The following is a 20,593-nucleotide window of genomic DNA, read 5'->3' as shown; positions in this document are numbered from 1 at the left end:
TCCATCTCCCAAACCATGAAAAATCTGGCAGGCATCAGAGAACATGTTTACCACAAAGCAGTACTTCTGTTTACCAGCTTTTGAATTGGGCAGTGTCTCATATGTTCTGCCTAGTCCTTTGGCAAGTTTGCTACCACACATCATTTGTTTAAAAAAAAACAACCCACCTTTTTGGAACAAAGCCATGACTAAATTATTTTATTTTTCTCCCAATTAATGTCTGTCTTAAAACTTTATTTTAAAAAACTCTGTGACAATGTATCTAGTGGTTAAGATATTAGACTAGGACTGGGAAGACCCAGGCTCCACCTCAGTCAGAGAAGCTCAGGACCAGTCAGTCTTGTCTCTCTCTAACCTACCTCACTGGGTTATTGTGAGTGTTAAAACAGGAGAAAGGAGTGCAGTGTACAGCAGCTGTGAGTTCCTGGAGGGAAGCCAAAAAAAAAAAAAGAACAAATAAATAAATTTAGGATTATCCACAATTTTGTTTCTGTATAGATAGTCATTTTTCCATCTTATTTTATGTACACTGAACATAAGCTGCCGTATTAACTGTTACATATAATGCAGAATTCAAACTGTCAAATTGAAAATTATTTTATCCCAATTTTGGGGGTGCTTTATCTTGAAGCATTCCAAAAATGCTATTTAGAGGGCAGCAAATAATAGCATCTTTCAGGCAAAACTGCTTGTGTATTTCTAATGCAGCTTCCATCTTTTTCTTCCTTCCACTAAAAAGATGGGCATAAGGGAAAAAGAGCAAGTGCATAGTGTCTTTTAGCTGCTAGAACTAGGGAGTTGTTCATCTGAAATCATCCTTGAAAATCCAAAATTGGATATTTCAGAAAGAGAGAAATTTGTTTTCTTGGCTGTCCATGGCATTCTCAGGAGTCTTCTCCACACCAAAGTCCAAAGTGTTAATATTCTTCTATTCTGTTCTTCAAGATCCAACTTTTGCTTCCATAGATACCATCAGAATCACTTGTACGATTCTGATCTTTGTAGGTATAGACATGTCATGGCATTTGAATCTTTTCCAAGCCCTTCATAGCTGCTCTACCAAGTGCTAGTGTGTGACATATTTCTTGACTGCTGGTTCCTTTAATGTTGATGGTTGATCCTAAAAGGCAGAAGCTATCTATCACTTTGCTATCTTCATTGTCAATTTTAAGGCTGGTTGTTGTTGTTGTTGTCATTAGTTTCATCTTCTTTATATTTTATTTAGTCTCATTTTTTCTCTATGCTCCTTGATTTTTATTACTAGAGCTTGCCAATCCTTTGCATTTTCAGCTGTCAAGAGTAATGTCATCAGCATAGCACAGGTTATTGATGTTTCTTCCCCCCGTTTTAAAACCACACTCATCTTCCAATCTAGCTTCCCTTAACATATATTTGGCATATAAGTTGAATAAATAAGGGGACAGTATACAACATCCAATATAGGCTAGTGATACCCTGTAAATGAAGCTTAGCTGTTGAGGTAAGATACTAACATACATCCTGCTATGAGCTATACAGTCGTTCCTTTGATGCAAGTAGAAGGTTAGCCTGGGGTGTGATTTCAAATACTGTGATGTAATCTAATGTCAGTATGATATTCATCTTGGGAAACTGTATTGTGAAGTACTAATTTATTCTTGTTTGCACTATAATTCATTTTTAATCCTGAAGGTCAAAAGTGTACCTAACGCTTCCTTGGCACAATAAGCTGTATGGTGGCTCTTTTTAGGTGTTCCTAAATAAGCATCTAGGGTTATGATTTAGAATAATTTGTGTTCTATGGCTTTGAACATATTAGGGAACTCCCCAGCGGGCATTTTCTAGAGCATTCGCTTTGCATCACAATGCAGGGATCAATTAACAATGGGAGCAGTTCTTAGTAATAAAGTGATACATATATACAGCAATCTGCAAGACTGGCATTATTCTGGCTTCCCTATACTTAACTGACTGGCCTATTTTGTCTGTATTCTAATGGTAGAAGTTATACCTGCTCTTAGAAATAGTTTATGAAAAGAAGGGGATTATAAAGATACTGAGATCATAGAGATGAATGGTTTAAATGCATGGAGCAGAAAGATAAATACAGTCTCCTCTCCAAAAGTCAATTCTGAAAGTTGAAGAAAGCATATATATGTCATCTCATTCATGTATAACATTAAATATAAAGAAAACCAAACTAATGACAACAGGTAGAACAACTAGCCATAGAATTGACAATGAATATATTGAAGTTGTGAATAGCTTCTGCCTTTTAGGGTCAACCATTAACAGTGAAGAAACAAGGCATCAAGAAATATGCCGCAGACTAGCAATTGGTAGAGCAGCCATGAAGACCTTGGAAAAGATATTCAAATGCTGTGATGTGTCTATTCCTACAAAACTCAGAATTACTGCAAGCCATGGTATTCTCTGTGACACTCTATGGGGGTGAAAGTTGGACTTTGAAGAAGCAGGGTAGGAAGAGTATTGAGACTTTTGAACTATGGTGTTGGAGAAGATTCTGGAGAATACTGTGGACAGCCAAAAAAATAAACAAATGGCTCTTTGAACAAATCAACCCAGAGTTGCCACTCAAACCATAAATGACCAAGCTCAAATTACCTACTTTGGAGATATTATGCTAAGATCTAACTCTCAGGAGAAGGCTCTAATGCTGAGAAAGGTAGAAGGAAAGACAAGAGGATGACCAGCAAGGTGGATGGATTTGGTGGTAATGAGTGCACCATTGGAAGACCTGAAAGACCAAGCTAGGGATAGATTGTCATGGAGAAAAATCAATCTATGTGGCCACTAGGAGTTAAAAATGACTTGATGGCGCATGATGTCAGGTTCAGCCCGAGAATCACACGAGACAGTCCAGAAATCAGCTCAGCTTCTTTATTAGCTTGCACCTAAGAGACAGAATCTTGCCAGACTAACTCTAATCCCCCAATGACAGCAACCATAACCATTATGCCCTCAGGGAGGGGCCAGTCTCTTTCTCTTGACCTTCACCCAGTCCAGCTGGGGGCTGAGGAGGTGCTTTCCTTGGAATGTCTCTCCCCCGTCCCTGTAACTATGAAGCTCCATTCCAGAATCCTCCTCGCTCATGCCTTCCATCACACATAATCAGTCAATCAATTAGTCATGTTTAGAAGGAAGTTGTTGCATCATCTCTGTAATTCCTGTTCGCTGCATTAAATGAGTGGAACTCTAGATATTTCAGAGAAGCAAGTTCTGTGAGGTGCCTTAATCTTCAGCAGGAAGATTGGGGCATCGTATATAGAAAAATACGCAGAGCCAAAAGAAGACATTTTCTTTTCTGATAATCTCTTGATGTTTAGGCTGATTTTTTTTCTTCTATTCCTTCTACCCTCAGCGCTAATTTTATTGCTAGGCCAAGTGCTTTGGGTTAAGTGATTAAATATTTGGTCAATAGTAATAAGCAGTATTGGTTATTGGGTAAGGATGATATGGGGAAAAATTGTAACTGCTTTTGGAGTTAAGGGTTTTGGTGATATATGAAGTTGTGTTAGTTTTCCAAGAACTCTGGAATTGCATTCACATGTTCTGGTAAACTCAGTTTATGATGAATGAGCAGCCAGCTGAAGTAGGCTGCTTAGATTGCACATGCTAAGTTGTCGAACGAAGTACAGATGGCTCTTTCCTGGGTTTCTTTTATGTTCCTCTCAAAACAAGGCTGAAAAAGAAACTGTGATCAAACTGCCTTTTTTCTCTGGTTTGTTCCAAGGCAAATAGCCCAGAATCACTGATATGAACTGCATCTTCTTTAAGAAAGAGACCATGTAACATGAAACAATAGAAAACTTGGTAGCTGCATAGCCATCATGTGGCTTACTGTACTGAGCAAATTGCAAAGTATAAAACTACAAGTTGCTTCAAAGAAATTGCATACGGTGGGCTCTTGCATTGGAGGGGGGAGGCTTAACCAGTCCCTTTCCAACTAGACAGGAATCACAAAGCATACATGGTAATGTCACTGTACAATATACTGTATAGCTGACTATTTATCATCAAATAGTCAGAAAAATAAATAGGTTGACTGCTGCATGCTCTTATTCATATCAAAAAAGCTGAAGAAGATAGAAGCTGCAGTCTTTTCCCTTAGCATTTTAATATTATTGTTCTATTAGTTACTGTAATAGAGAGAAATACAGATATGGGTATAAACCTGGAGTGTGATATATATTTTATTTCCTCTGCTCTCTAGACCATTTAGCTAAGAACTCTTGTCTATACAATTCTCATAAATAAAGAAAAAGAGAAGATATGCCCATGTAAAAATTAATGACATGCCCCTAGCATAGATTTTTATTGTATTTTAAAATATATACTAAATATATTTTAATATATCTATATTATATATTATATATATATATATAATTCTATATAAATATAAATAAAAATAAAAATATTTTAAAAAGATATTGTATTATAAACATTTATGTAAGAACACTTTTTTATTGCATTTTAATTAGTATTTATTCTTGTTTTTATTGTAAACTGCCCAGAGTTGCTCTTTGGGTGAGATGGGCGGTGACTAAATTTGAAATATAAATAAATAGATAGACAGCGTTCTTTAATCTACAATATATATTTTTAAATAGATTGGAATGCTTCCATGATTAATACTTTTATATAGCACTTAGAATTAGTTGTCTTGAACACTGGCTTCTGAGAATAATGTTTTCTTTAAGATTTCTGAGCTGATACAAGTGCAAATTTTAATTTACTATAATTTTAATGGAACATATTGAAAGTATATAATTGGTTGATTGTAGAATAATTGGATATATACAGTCATTGTAAGAACAAGAATATAACTGATACACAGTATCGGAATGGTTGTATTTGTATCGAACTGAGCAGATAATCTCAATTCAGAGCGGGAAAAGGATGTTTTGTGGATATGCTAGTCTCCTAATTAATTACATTCTTCTTTTTGAAGTTTGCTCATTATAAGGATATACAAATTCTTCCCAAAAGACGGATTACGTAGGGCAAAGGAATCCAGGCCAGCGATGGCTCACCAGATGCAACTGGATATAGCTGATTAGTTGGATGGGGGTGAGCTGTATATCCTAATGAGGATTCCTACCTGTATTTAACTGCAATTATTAAACGTATAAGTACAAGGATTTCAATCTGGAAAGGGGAAAGGTTTCATTACTTAGCAATTGTTTCCAATGGATACAAGCAGAATGGACCAATTGTATTCCTCTTTCTGTCCCAGCTACCTTCAAAGTAGGTTTTGCTTGCCTTTACAGATATTACCATACGGTCAAATCTGACTACATGATGCTGTGTTGGGATTTGATTATTTTTACAGTGTGATCACTAATTGTGGAGAACACGTATTTCTCTCTCCCTCTTTCTGTTGATCATGCGCATATGAACAGTCTTAAATTACAGCTAAGCCAGAGGAGAACGCTGATTTAGAAAAGTGATGACAATATAATATTTCCCCTCAAAAGTTGTAGCAGTTCATGGATATGCAGCAGTTTAGTTTCAAAGGAAAAACAGTGTTTCAGATAGCACATAGGAATGCACAAGGATATGTAGGCAACTCTTTAAACCAAAGATGCTTTTACTCAGGATTACATTGCAGCTGCAGATGGCAGACCTGTGATTCTTGAGTAAGAAAACAGTTGCTTTAAGGAGTTGATCCCAGGTGCTACATGAAGCTCCCCATGTGTTTTGAACCACCTTTTCCCTTTGAATCCAAAATGCTGCACTCCTAGTTACTTCTGTATCAAATAATGTAGTTGCCTTTGATATGTTACAGTGCTCTCTTGACTCAGAGTATTCTGAGGGTTCTGGGTTCAGATTGATGTTATTTCTAGAAGTGAGATCTTCTTAGCTGAAAATCTTGGGGTTGAACATGGGATCATCTCTATGGGCTCAAACCAACCACTTTTTCAGTGGTTAACATGTTTATGTGGAGGAACAATATATGTTATTTTGAGCAGTGTGCAAGATGGGAAGCAGATGAAGCTAACTCTGCAACATGTGTTCTGTAGCATGTGGATGTGTTTCAGTGAATACAGCTGGTTATGGTAGTTGACTTCAGGGCTATTTTAGCGGTAGTGGTATTACTGTGCATCTGATAGTCTGGAAACTATTATTATGTGAATTCTTAATTACAGGATAACTTCATCTTTGATCTAAATGTTAATGTCTCTAATCATTTCTTTAGCTCTTTCATTTTAAGCAGAAGTAATACTGTTTACTTTGCAAATTGCTTAATGTTTATTAAATAAACTACTCTTCATCCTTGCAGATATCAAGAGTGGTTATAACTTCCTTAAGATCCCTCCTAATAACATCAAGGTTTATCATGTTTGTCATAAGAAGTAATTTCTGTAATTGTGAGGTTTTGGTTTTTGTTTTGATACTGCAGGAATGGAACGAGCAGCAAAAGTGTGTCAGTACATTTTTTTTTCTGTGTACAATTTCCTTACCTAGAGATAGCTGGAAGTATACGCAGTTTGAATATGTGAATGAGTCTGTTCTTGGCAGCTGATTTTTATTCTGTTTTGAATAAATGTATGAAGCTATAAGGATCTGAAAGCCTCTGAAGTTATAATAATATATTGTATAGGATCTTTTGTTTCTTTTGTATTATAATGAGAAATAATTTACAATTCAAAATTGTTTTTTTCTGACATCTTTCAAATTAAAACCAGCTATTAACTCCCTGAAGTTGGTGGACTCTTTCTAAAGACCAAAGAAATAGTATTTGTTTTTAATAAAGCATATGTTTTGAATTACTTGCCTTTTAGATCATATTTGCAAGTCACTGAGTTTTCTTCTCATATTTTCTTGCTTGTGCATTCTCAAGCTTATAAATGAAAATGTTTGTTGGTGTAATTACTTTAAGGAGGAATTATCAAAGTAGGCAAATACTAATTTTGCTGGTTCATTACAATAAATATATGACATTTTTTTCCAAGTGGAAGATTAATTAAATGCTGTCATTTCATCCTAAACAAACACATGAACTTACTGTATGTATAACTCATAAAGAGCATTGAATATATTCTGAACTAGTTATTTTTTTTTCCCATCCTCCAGGCCAGTTATGGAGAATTAGGAAAAAGTTCTTATGGACTTGCTCCTTCCTTCACATGTTTGTCTAAATGGATAATGACCTAGTTTGATACCCCATAATACACATTATATCTGAACTGTTTGCCAAACCAAATTATAAACCGAAGTTCAGTTTGTTTGATTATAACCCATTGTGCTTGGGTGGCTTATTATCAGATAATTGTGCTTGAAGTTGCAGCCACAGACATGCTGTAACGTCTATATACACAGTCAAAACCCAAACTCTGAACCACTTCTGGAAATAAGAAACCAACCGTTTTCTCCACTTTGGCAAATTCCTCTGGAACAGCCAACACTCAAGTCCAAATTGGGCATGTTTACAAGTTGTTAATTTGAGAAATGGGAAGCATGAAAGAACTCTGGCACCGATTCTGGCAGGTGCAGCAAGGAAAGGTGCCGAGGTTGTTGATCTGCTTTGAGCTGTGCCATGTGGAAAGATGGTTGGTTAGTCAGCAAAATGAACCAGTTCTCATTTTATTCCTCCACTGCTTATATTGCGACAATGGCTAAGAATAAGCAGCAAAGCAGCAAAAATATTGCATTTTTGGTTTGATGTATTATTTAATCCTAATTCCTATATAGAGCCTGCCTAAATAAATAACCTACAAACAAATAAATGGAAACTGTCTGCCCATTTCATTGCATCCTACCAAATTGTTAGTGTTTTATCTTTTGTAGCTACTTGTTAATTTGCTATTGAAACATGATATGTTATCAATCAGTTGTGCAGTATGGTGGCCCTTTACATTTCTATTCCTTCTGTGGCCATAGAATAGGGAGAGGAAGCCCCAGGGTGGGGTGGGGTGGGGTGGGAGGGTAGTTGATAACAACCTCTCTTGACATCAGCAACTTGGCAAAATATATGCTTTTTCTTCCGTATTTGCTCAATAAGTAAAAAACTGTGCTGAAGGAGGTAGTTCATTGTACCTGAGAAGATGATGGAAATGATAGTAAAATCTTGGCTTACCAAATTCTTATAACAGAATAAAAACTGCTGAGTTTTCACTATGGTTTGGAATAATTCCATCTGTGGGTTTTCCCTGTGGAGGCCCAAAAGCTTCTTAGAGCTTTGAAAAAGATAGAACAGTTTCTGCTGCTTGGAAAAGAACTTCTGGGCATGCATTGAGGACAACCGCAGCACTTTCCTGCCTTGTTTCTTCAGACTGTTCAACAACTTTCTGTCTCAACTTCTATCTTTGGGAGAGTGATGGAAGATGACCCTAGTTAAAAAAGAGGGTCATTGTCTCTGTATAACTCAGGACTTTTGAACTGTGTGTAGGGGTGTGTGTGTGGGACAGGGCGGGGCGGGTGAATATAAGTGCTACAGTCAGTTGAATGTAATCCCTGGGAGAGAGGGGACAATTGTTTCATGGAGAGATCCATGTGGTTGGGTCCACTAATCTGCATGTTCACACACACTCTTGCCTGCAGCATGGGAAAGCAGTTCCCAAGCTGGATGTATGAGAAAACAGTTCTGTGCCACAACTCCCCACAAGTTTTGGGGATTATATCCATTCCTTCCATCCTTTTAAGGCAAGTATCCCAATTTAGATATAATGCTAAACAAAGCCTGGACAGAGATCTCTTGGTTTTCTTTGTCATTCTCAGTGGCACGAAAAGCCACCAGCGTATATCTTCTTTCCACAAATTCTACTTTTAAAAATTTAAATGTGGTGGGTGGAGTTTTTTGGGGGGGGTTGCCTTTTTTTAAAAAAACACTTACTCAAGATCAAAATTCTTTAAAATGTTTACTAGAAAGTATACATTTGAATACTTTGAAATAATTTAAATGTCACTTAGCAACATTTTAATGAATGCTTAAATAATTTTCCTATTTTTTTTTTCTCTTACTAAAGGTTCGGCATCGATGGTGTGAGATTATTATTAAACACAAATACATGGCAGGGTATGCTGATGTTGAGAAATTCCTCAAGGAAGACCAGGTCAGTACTGTTTATGCACACATTCTGTATTGCCAAATGCTACACAAATACACAGTATAGATACATTTGAAATGATCCTGAAAAAGCTTCCACCAATATAAACCCTGCTCTCCATTCAAACTTGTGCTAATAGTATGACTAAGGGAACACTATTGTGGCCCCGAGATTGCATCCTAGGAGCTTGACAGAGATTGGATCTCTTGTTCTGGGGGTGGAGAAATCCAGCCTCAGATTGGAGATTCAGCTTCGGAAAGCTCCTGCTAGCCCCTGTTGAATTTTCTTCAGCTTTTATTCTGTCAGTGGTGCCCACTGGAGGAGGGATCTTAATATTATAGAGAGAAATACAAATTAAAACAAAGGGCAGAATCAGCACTTCTGATATTATATTTTTCACATAATTAGACCACTTACCAGGATTGTCAGAGGCATTAATCAATTGCTATAAACTCTACAGTAGCTTTAAGTATTCACCACAAGTATTAAAGTGCAAGATAAACAGTTGTGTATTTTAAAAATGTGTGTGGAGATTTATTTTGTTCTGCTTTATGCTAAGAAAGCCTATCCATCGTTGTGTTTTTATGAATCTTCTGGAAGAAAGTTATGCAAACTCTGGAATGATAACATTTGAAATCAAACCAGTTTCTTTATGTGCCTGTCTTGAAATATGACTTAGTTCTTCAAAAGTCTGAACCAAATGCAAATATGACCAGTTAGCATTTAAGATAACAGAATTTCCAGTATAGACTAAACTTGGATGTTTGAGCTATGGAAAATGATGGTGAAATAATCAAATCGGAATGGGAATTCTCAGTGGTGGACTTCACGATTCATTTTGGCAGTAAGTGGTAGATTCTTAGAATCCTACTATAGAGTTGATAATGTCCATTCAATTTAAATCCTATATGCTGGCTTATTTCTATTTATAATGCAGAGTTCCCTTCCATGAAAAAAGTTTGTGTGGTTTAGCAATGGGTGCATGACAGGAAGGATTAGGCTCACCCATTTCTCTTTCTTCTTTCTTCCTACCTAGCTGTGAAAAAGATTTTGCTAATGTATACTTTTAGTTTCTGAAACTCCTGTATTCTTGATTTAAGGTGAAACTGGGCTTCTTTGGGGCTGAAAATAATACAAAGGCCTTCTCCTTATTGTGCAAAAGAAAGCATATTGTTTCTAGCGGAAAGAGGATAAAAATAGTTTTAAAAAACAGTGTAGGTTGTCTAAGTGTACAAAGTACACCCACAATCACAGGTTTTTAAAAGTCTGGCATTATGGAAAATGAAAGACAAATTTAACTTGGAAGAGTATTTCCCAGCTAGGTTCTCTCTCCTGAGAAAAAACTCCCCTTGGTAAACTATCCCCTTTCATTTGGAGAAGACTCTTGAGAACCTATAAGATATTAAAGTTCAAGTCAGTAGAAAGTATTTTCATATAGCCTGGTTTCATGTGTAGCTCTCAAGGTTATAATTAGTAAACTATTATCCATTACTGTCTGTCATAATTGTTAAGTACTTATGATTGTGAGTTCTGTAACTATCCATTGCTTTTTGTCTCCAAAACTGTCTTCATTTTCATTGTTTTAGTCTATATTTTCATACTTTACTCTTTGTTTTCCCCAATCCCTCATTTTCTTAGGATCCAGTTCAAAATAATATAGAACTGTGGCTCTTGTGTACTTTTTAAAAACGGTTATGGGGAGGGAGGAAGAGAAGCAGGTGAGTCTGCACTGTGTAGAAGAGAGGATTAGGAGTTTTCTTCATGCTACTGTTGGCACCGAGGAAAACACGCAGACCTCCCCCTCAAGTGCTGCTTTAGTTACAAATGAGAAAACAGTGAGCAAAACTTGTGTGTTCCTTCTGTGGTCTAATTTGAGCATTTCCAACTTTGGAAATCGTCTTTCCGTAAAAAGCGGGATGTCTTCTCAGTGGTTCAGATATCAGAATCTTTTCTCCTGAGTCTGGGTGAAAGAAGCCCACCCAGTATTCTGAAGAACCCTAATCTAGTTGAATGCTATCACAGTTAAATCCTGCTGAAACCTGTAAAATTAACTGGTTATAACTGACTTAAATTCCCATTGCCTTCACTGGGACCAAATTGCCTCTGTTTCTCTCGCATTGAGATAAATTAATTTTTGTTTCCTATCTGTTTAATACATTGCATTTTGTTCTCTTCCACATCAAGCTGTACCTTTTAGTAAATGCTGTGTCCCCAGAATTTTTTCAAGGAATGATTCCAGCCAATTAAGATTTCACCCATATATTATATATGAGGGTTCTTATGAAAGGTTATTAAATATCTTGTTGTCTTATCACTTGGTTTGGGGACATACTTTTGAAATGTCACAATACCTTGGAATAGTTTGGAACTTTCTCTTGTGAAATAACATCACATACTAAATTGGCTGGTCCTGCTCATGCAGCTGCTTGTGGAACCTCCAGGTCATATTCAGAGAGGGAATGGTTTCAGTGAGGAAGTAAATGTCCATTGTTCAAGCAGAAACCCACTTGCTTACTTGGGTTCTGCTTAGAGATCGTTACATTTCAGTTTTGCTTGTGTTGTGGAAGAAATGACAGGTTTTGGCTGTATTGTGCTAAAGTCTTACAAATAATTTTAATGATAGGAAAGAAGGTGTCTTTTTAAAATTACAAAGGTGTTATAACTGTTATTTTGAAAGTATCACCAAATTAATATATGCTATAGGATGACTTTCTTCCTCTTACAGGCAATGGGTGTCTACCTCTATGGAGAATTAATGTTGAATGAGGATGCAAAACAACAAGAAATTGCATATAAAACTTTTGCTGTAATCCGTGACCACATGGATGCATCCTCAGCTAAAGTAGTAGCAGAAATGTTATTTGCCAAGGTGATTTTTTTTTTTTCAGATAACTTAGCTGGCTGCTTTTAAAGGAACAGCAACAGTCCCACAAAAGCTTATGAATGAATGAAAAGAACAAATTGATGTTATCAGATCTATTGTATCAAATCATTTAAAGGAAACAGCGGAATAACCATGAATGGGTAAAAAGGTTTTTGATGTAGTTGCTATAGTATTGGAAAAGAAAAAAAAACTTCTTCAAATTATCTTTATCAGTGAGCAAGTGTGCTTGTTTGTTTGTTTGCCTGAATTGACCAATGGTCTTTTCAAGAAAAAAGACAGTTCCAATTATCTATCTCTTAGGTCTTTGTAAGAGGATGCAGCAACAAGTCATATGGAAGATACGTAAGATTATATAGAAAGCTTCAACGTGGACTGGGATCATTTACAAGCGATCTAGTTCTTTCCTCATAGTTGCTAGAATCTTTGCTAGAGAGTCTATTCAACTAAAAACAAAACAAAGCAAAACCTCTTGAAATGCATGTGTCTCTGCAGGTATATGCATTTTTTGAATTTTTTTCAGCACAGAATATGCCAACTTTTTACTGCATCCTTTTTAACTTTGTAAAACATGAAGTATAACAGTTCCAATGCCAACTTTGACGGGGTAGGGGCATCTTAGGAAAAAAGCAACGTTTTGAATATCAAAAATCAGTTCCCAATACTTAACAAATATATAATGAACAACTTTGGTACTGTCATAAGACAAATTTAACTATAAAATACTTTCCACATCTCTTTGACTTCTGGGATGTGATTTTATAATGCGTGTATGGAGTAATTGAAATGGCCTGCATTCTGTAGGTGCAGGTTGGAGTTGTCTCAGGTATGGAATTTTAATGTATGCCAAATGGAATGGCCAGGATTATGAAATTGCCTGTGTAAATCTCCTTCAGGAGACAAGGGTGTCATCAATTCTGTGACTTGGTTTGTAATTCTGTAACCGTTGAGCATCTTATTTCATGTAGAATGAAAGGAACTGACATGGCATCTTGCAATTTAATACTTCGGTAGCGTCTTTGGTTTTACTTTCTTCAAAAGGGAATATAAAATTTTAAATGGTTCACTGTGTGTCTAAGTGAGCTCTCATATGGTTTTAGAATAATTCAATAATCTTCATTCAAGATGGTTAATTCACTTGTATACCATTCTAATTGTTTCTAGAGCTAATCTATAGCTGATCTAGTATATTCTAACATGTAAATGAAATAAATGTAAAAGCTGTGTTTTTTTAAGTCTCCAGTTCTCTGGACAAAATTATTATTACAGCTGACAGTTTGTACAGATTTCATTCCTGTTTTGGTTGTTTGGGTTCCTGGCATGCTGATTTGTGATTTAAGATTAAAATCACATTGCCAGGGATTACCACATAACCATGACATTACCTTCTATGGCTTAATTCATAATGATGGTCTCTTCTTGGAACCTGCTACCCTTAGAATGTACAGACAAGCTACTGAAGGACTTCAGCTGCTCTTTAAGCTATGTTCAGATGAAGACCTCTCTAGTGAGGTGCAGAGCTTAGCTGATTGGTGAACAGTGATTGATTTCCTCTTTGTTCACAGTGGCTAAGTTCTGCACCTGAAGAGAAGTTGAGATGGAAACCTTTCCTAAAATTTCAGAGTCTGATTGCTCCTGCAGTGATTTTATCATAGCAAATATTTTCACGGAATCTAGTTTGCAGGTTATAAACAATGAAGATGCCACCCAAAGTCCCAAGCTCTGCATGCTGCCTTCCATCAAGAATGAAAAGAACCTGTATGGGAAAAAATCCAGGTTTAGTTACAGTATAGAAGTAACCAACAGTTATAAAGGAAGTGTGTTATATTGGTTTTCATAGCAGTTAGATACTAATGCAGTGTGTCAGCCCGAGAACCTGTGTCAACCGCAGTAGCATTTTGTACATTTATCTTTTAAAGGGAATCAACATTTAAGCATCCAAGCTGCAAGTTAACAGAGTAATTCCGGCCGTTTTTAATAAATGCTCTTTTCTTTTTGTTGGTATGGGAGCTGCCCCGTGCAGCACTTGCTGTTCCAGGCTGTTGATGGACCCGTCCTCCGGTGCCTACTGAGCTGATATCAGTTCTGATTTTACATACTGGCTCAGTTCAGCAGGAACAGGAGTCGAGCCCTAAAGCAAAAAATAAAAAATAAAAAAATTTTAAAAAATCCTTTTCTGAGTACACAGATGTCGATGAAAACTAATGTTTATTTCAAAGCTAGAACAGACTGATACTTTGATGGGAAGCACAAATCTTTATGTGGGCTACACAGCCACAGTCCTGTAGAAAACACAATGAGTAATCTCTTGACTGCTTCATTCTGCCACTGTTTTCGGAAAGGATAGTTATGAACTTTTTTGTTGTTGTGTCCAGGATATATATTGTAAGGAAACAACTGTGATAGCTGCATAGTTAAAACTTCCTTACACCATTCTGGTGTGACTCTTCCTTTGTGTTATGGAACACCACAGCCTGCTGCCTTCTCAAATTGCACAGAAGCTGACAGGAAACCTGATAGTCGCATGACATCAAGTTACAGATGCTGCCATTCTTTCCCACTGCATGCATTCAAGAACAAAATAGGGTGACAGAGACGCCATCTTAAGAAGTAGGACTGTAAAGAATAGTCATCCCACTTAGGACTAACATATTGTATGCATTCTTTTTTTAAAGTATTGTTTCATTGCAATAGAGTAATAAGTTTTACCACTGTTTCCCTTGCAGGAAAGGCAGAGACTTTAACTATATCTGCTACCAAATGCTGGTGGTATTAGGATTTCTTTGATTCTGGACATCAAAGGGAGGATTATGTGACTGCTAAAACAATCAGCTGAAAAACATTTTATGCAGAGTGCTTCTCTTTCTAGAGGGTGACAGAAGCCAGGAGGAAAAAGTCCTTCATCCCCCTCATGCAAACCACACAATAAGATACAATTATGATTATGAAGCCAAGGCCAAAAAGAAAAGAAATATACAGTGAGCTAAACCTTTCAGTTAAGTGAGCATTATATGCTAATTTAAACTGAACCCAGTGTGTTTTGCTTAATTAAAATAAAATGAAGATTACAGTGATTTTTTTTCTTGTTGTTCAAGGCCCTAACTCAGTCGCACTATGAGCATAACATTAACCATAAGCAATACCAGGGTGAAATATTGCTCTCTCCTATGCCTAATGCTGACCAGTATAGTTTCATTCAAAGAAATATGATGCAATCTCAATAATCTTTGAATTGGTACCAGTCCCTACTTTGTAAAACATGTCTTAGAAATAAACTGATTTTATAAACATTGTGACTTGATCGTTTTTATTGCATGAGACATTATGTTAACTCTGTGTCTGTGTGCGCGCACGCATGTGTATATTTGTCTCCAGATGTCAGCGGATGTACTAATGAGTTAAAAATCTGCAGCCATGCCCTTGTTAGCTATGTTGGGAGAGACACTCAATTACTCATGCACGTACCCAGCCAGAGGTACTCTCTTCACCCTCCTTTTGCCTCTCAAACCAAAATAATGCTTCTAAATTTTAATTAGCTGAATTAAACTGTTAGCAGTCCTAGGTTCAGCTCTGCAGACATCTGGAGCCTGCCTGGCCCCCTGCTGAGCTACAGCAGTGGCTCTTAATGTAGATCTTTTGATGTATTCAAGAAAGGATCCAAACTATTCTTGAAAGAAGTTGTGCTCTATTTCACAGCCTTTTGCAAAGGATAATGAAGGAAGAGCATCTCATCATTTTGCTATGCCATTGTGAAAGATACAGGGGCTGAGTAAGGGAATTCAGAAAGTAAAACACTGCAGAGGAAACAGCTATTGCCTTGTGATGTAAACTATATTAATTTGATTGTTTGTCAAATTTAAAAGGCTGTCCAACTCCATAAAGACTCTGGATGAACAAGAACAACCCATTAAGTCTAAGAAGAGAATATTCCACATCCAGAAGAAATATTCAACATTTGGTAAATGTCAGAGTACATTTTACATTCAAGCATTTTTCTTAAATGTGCCTCCACTTCCCTCACTACACCCGTTTAAAAAAAAAAAAACCTCTGTTGTCCTGTCTGGATGTTGCTAATTAATTCCCTTTAATGTCAAAGACCATCAGACAAGCATAGTTTTGAGTACAAAGTAGCAATTATTTCACGCTTAGGATCAATTAATGGATCTAAGCTTAGAACAGAGAACTTGAATGCCAATGACATCTCCTTCCTTTGCTTGGTATTTTAATTCCTTTACATATATTGCATTTTGTGTTCTGGATAAGAACTCATTATGATGGCTTTTGTTTGACATAAGACTATATAGTCTACCTTCATATAATGTATGAAGAATATATAATTAAAAGTACAGATGGTGTTTAATGCTTTTGAGTGTGGACCTGTGCTATCTGACCTAATACATGAAAAATGTGTGACAATGCCCGCCCACATTCTTATTCCAAAGAATAATGTAGGAACATACAAGAGTGCAGACATAGTTTTTCGCCCATTCTCCTAATGCTATGATGATGAAGCTGATTTCATTTCTATAGTATTCTTCCTCCCAAAAGGAGCCCAAAGCGGTCTGATGGATTCATTATGGCTGTCAAGTTGGCATCGACTCTTGGAGACCACATATATAGATTTTCTCCATGACAGACTGCCCTTAATCTGGTGCTTCAGACTTTCTAACAGATGTACCCATCGCCACTGTAACTGAGTCCATCCACCTTGCTGCTGGTTGTCCTCTTCTCTTTCTTTCCACCTTTCCCAGCATTAAAGCCTTCTCCAGGGAGCTAGGCCTTCACATAATATAGCCAAAGTAGGATGATTTGAGCCTGGTTATTATTTTTTCATTAGCCAGTTAAACAGAAATATGATTAAAAACAAAAGAGAGGCTTAATGTGGATAGGATAAACGCCAAACCTTTAGCAGTTCTGTGAATGATTTCTTCTTTCAATGCTTTATTATTGCTTAAAACAAAACGATTGTTTAGGAAGAAATCAACTACTGAGATTGCTGCTTGCCAAGTGAAAGCAATCCAAGATTGGTTAGGTTGCTTGTGGGTCGGCAGGATGGCAACAGGGATGGAAGACTTCAGTCACAGCTATGGTGTCTGTACAAAAGTGGCCATTAAAAGGATCTAGTCAGTCAGAGTACACTTAAGCCCTTCAGAAAGCAGCTGAAGGGCTTTTAACACCTTTTAGAGACTCAGACAGTTGGTTGAAGGAACACAGCCAGAAAAAGCAAGGGAAACTTTTCTGGCATTTGGTCTTAAATGGACCACCCCAGTGCAAATTCCCAGAATCAATGTTAAGATAGCATTTAAAATTGCAACTATGAGCATGTCTCTTAAAATTAAAAAAAGGAGGGAGCAGTCAAACTTTCAGGCATTAAGCAGCTTGATCGGATTTAAACGGCGCCATGTTGATGTGACTCTGAATTAGGAGCACCTGAGGTACCTGCTAATAGGCTGTTTTTCTAACCTAACGCTGCAATCAAAAAATGCACCTTCAGTCCAGGCTCCACAGGTGTAGTTGCAAGAAATAATATTTTCTAAAATGGAAGGAAAAAAAGATTGCTATAATCAGTACTTTGAAATGAATGAGCTCCCCAGAAGATGATGTTGGAATACACTAACATGCTGAATGCATGCAATTCTACAAGTCACTTAATTTGTTTGCAGGAGTGGGAGGAGCAGCTCCTAATTTGGCAAAGATGTTACGTAGCCTGAGAGGCAAAGAGAAAGCCCTGCATTTCACATAGCAATGATCAGTCTGAGAAACTTTTCCTAGGTTTAAAGGGCTAATTGCCAGAACACAGAACAACTTTAAGGCTTTATGCAAATTAGAGATCCAGAACATCACACTCCTATCATTTTTTAAATTCAGGCACCAATTACATAGTGCAAAGGGCAGAATGGCCAGTTTGTATACAACAGCTCAGTAACCAAATCCTGATATAGCTCATGTTAACCATGTATCATGTCTAATGTCTGTGGACACACTTTTTCTCCTGCTTGTTTTTGGAACTCAACCCACCCCTCAAAAAACATGTTGACATAAGAATTCCATTATTCCTATGTAGGAGACTTCAACGAAAGCCTTCAAAGGAAACTTAAAAATCCAAATGCATAGTTTCCAGGAAATATGCTCCTCTTGTACATTACAAAAAAATGAGAGGTTTCCAAACAAAATTTCTATTTATGAGATTGAGATGAGATTCTTAAGTTGCAAATTGGGAGACATCATGACTTTTTATCCATATAAGTATACAAACCTTTAATAGCAGCCTGTGAGAGAGGTCCACTATGAAGGAGGAATTTTTTAAAAAATCAATTTTTAAATTGCTCAAGTCTTTCCTTGGCAGTGTTCAAAGGAGTTCTGCAGCTCAAGAAAGGTCTGTGGTCCATGTAGCCCCAGGAAAGGAAAATACATTTGCTGAGTAATGCCACTTTAGCAAAATATGATATTTGCTTCCTGTTGAAGAAAAACAAGTTAGAAGAAACACAAGTAGGTGTTTGGTCACTGATCTAATGGAAACACTTACTTCAAAAGGAATCACTAATAATCATGTGCTTGTAATGGGGCTTAGATGCCACAAAGTGGTATAGCAGAAATAAGCTGTTTGATTGGATTGTAAATGATAGCATCAATAAAGCATGCTACTTTTTAAACATTCTCTCACAAAGTAAAGAAAGAACTCCATCAATGCTCAAAGATTAAGTTTATTTGCATTAAATTATATAGATTATATATCTTTGGCACACTTACATTTTGTTTTTAGCTTTACAATGCACCTCTGAATAAACTTGAACAAGATACTTCTGCAAATGCAGAAAAATCAGATGAAAGTCAATAATATGTAGATTGCAAATAACAGATTTCTCTTCCCGACTCTTTCAGAAAATGCCCATTGAAAACAGCTGCCTTCTCTCCTTCCACTCCACAGTTCTGAATAAGTACTAAACTCCACATTGGAATTCCTGGAGCAAATCATTTGCTAGCTTTACAGAGCATTGGTATTTCACTCCAAGTTGGCTAGCTGTATTTGAGATATGGGTAAGAAGTCCAGTTACTTCTGGGATTTCACAGCCTCCAGCTATAAACTGAAAGAAGTTGGGGAAAAAATACAACAAAGATTAAAATGTTATTACTTTATTCCATAGGCAAATAATTTGCTGTTCTCTAGCATGCTAGATAGTTCACAGATATTCTTACCAACCATAAGAGAAAGCAAAACATTCTAAGAGCTCATCCACTCCAAAAAGGACCAAAAAATGGGAAAGCGTATTAATGATTTCTAAAGCCAATGGAGGCAAATATGTGTAGCTCAGGGTTGAATTGTGGAGTCCTTGGGGTTCTCTGAGCTTGGTCCTTTTCCTGCAAATGTTTCATTACCCGGCTAGGTAACATCTTCAGTGTAAATATTTTCAAGAGCTGAGCAGCAGCAGCAAAGTGCCTAAGCAAAGGGTCTTACTGAAATTAAATCCCAGTGAAGGTTGAAAGAAAAGTACATGAGCTTTGTCCCTTTAGTCAAAACCACTGTTAATTGTTTAGAACTGCTAGATCAGAACATTCTGATCTAGCCCTATCCAAGTATTACATTTTGTATCTCCACCACCCTGCCCAAGATTCTCATTGCATTCTGAATCAGGTGCTCTTATGAAGGAGGATTCAAGGGATCAGTTGTTCCATTGCCAGTATCTGAAAGGGGAAAAGAAAGAAGCTTCCTGTGCAATTGATTTATTTTGCTGCCCTCTTACTCTGTCTTTGCTATATTCTTAGAAATCCAATATACCAACTTCAATAGCTCTTCTTAATTAAACACCTGTATTTATAAACTGGAACACTCAACTGAACCCCCATAGCTCACTGCATATAAGAGGCCTCCAGCTTCAATCTCTGGAATCTCTAATTTAGAAGAATAGTCAACATTTTTACCAAAGGGACCAGTTGGACTAATTGTCTAAGGTAGTGAAAGTAAGATGATTCCCTTCATTTTTGCAGGATAAATTGAAATGTTGAGGATTCTTACTATCACAATCCTTAGACTGATGATTTGGCCTGTCTACACCAAGAGGGTTACTGATCATTCATCATGATCAGGAAGGAAAAACTGGTCTTAGAAACATATAACTTATGTTGAAGATTGCAAGCAGTGGCTCTATTTGAGTTTTCAATGAGATCCTTAAGAAAAAAAAAATCTTTATTTTCTTCTTTTTCTGTTTAGTCACAAATCTAACAAGGGCATATAGCCTTAGAAACAATTCCATCAAGAGAAGTAATTCCATATTATTTAAAATGAATTTTAATCTTCTGATATAACTCCATTTTTTTCCCCTCCAATCAAAACAAAAAGAACTCAACTCTTGCTCAAGAATGGACTCTGACTGATTCAGTAAGTGTTATTTGAGGGTCCAAATGAAGGCTTCTGGACAAAAATCTTGCTGGGGGATAGAGATCCTGCGTGTCTATCCAGGGAAAGGCCCTAAAAAAGGCCATTGTCTCTCTTGAAAGAAATGATACAATGGTGGCCAAAGGCAGACAGATAAATGATACTAGAATGATTGAAACTCCTCTTGCAAATGTGTTCTTCAAACAGATTCCCTCCCTCCCTCTCTCCCTCCTTCCCCATCCATCCATCCATCCATCCATCCATCCATCCATATATATGCCACCAATT

The 20,593-nt window shown here is 36.8% G+C and overlaps 2 protein-coding genes across 12 annotated transcripts in view; one reads left to right on the top strand and one right to left on the bottom strand.

The window, feature by feature from the left end:
• Nucleotides 1-20,593, top strand: part of AOPEP (aminopeptidase O (putative)) — a 213,431-nt gene that overhangs the window by 178,094 nt on the left and 14,744 nt on the right. For 3 of the 7 annotated variants that reach the window (XR_015793697.1, XR_015793696.1, XR_015793695.1), the window contains exons 16-17: nt 8,970-9,056; nt 15,795-15,889. Coding sequence is in view for 4 of the 7 variants with exons in the window: in XM_088129866.1 (XP_087985992.1) it covers nt 8,970-9,056; nt 11,776-11,919; nt 14,658-14,675 (249 nt within the window). In the remaining 3 variants the exon portion in view is untranslated. Of the gene's footprint in view, nt 1-8,969; nt 9,057-11,775; nt 11,920-14,657; nt 15,223-15,794; nt 16,431-20,593 lie in introns of those variants that run through there. The other 4 variants (XM_088129866.1, XM_025168583.2, XM_088129867.1 and 1 more) reach the window with 3 other exon arrangements.
• Nucleotides 17,067-20,593, bottom strand: part of FANCC (FA complementation group C) — an 85,272-nt gene continuing 81,745 nt past the window's right edge. For 2 of the 5 annotated variants that reach the window (XM_088129870.1, XM_088129871.1), the window contains one exon: nt 18,507-19,016. In XM_088129870.1, the coding sequence (XP_087985996.1) occupies nt 18,873-19,016 (144 nt within the window). In that variant the 3' untranslated portion in view covers nt 18,507-18,872. Of the gene's footprint in view, nt 17,465-18,187; nt 18,388-18,506; nt 19,017-20,593 lie in introns of those variants that run through there. The other 3 variants (XR_015793698.1, XM_088129873.1, XM_088129869.1) reach the window with 3 other exon arrangements.

Source organism: Python bivittatus, unplaced genomic scaffold (assembly GCF_059951505.1).
Source record: "Python bivittatus isolate LINGU-HERP-01145 unplaced genomic scaffold, Pbiv_v1 ctg000850_np1212, whole genome shotgun sequence".
NCBI classification, from domain to species: domain Eukaryota; kingdom Metazoa; phylum Chordata; class Lepidosauria; order Squamata; family Pythonidae; genus Python; species Python bivittatus.
Note: the sequence above shows the minus strand (reverse complement) of the source record. Positions and strands in the feature narration are given on the sequence as shown.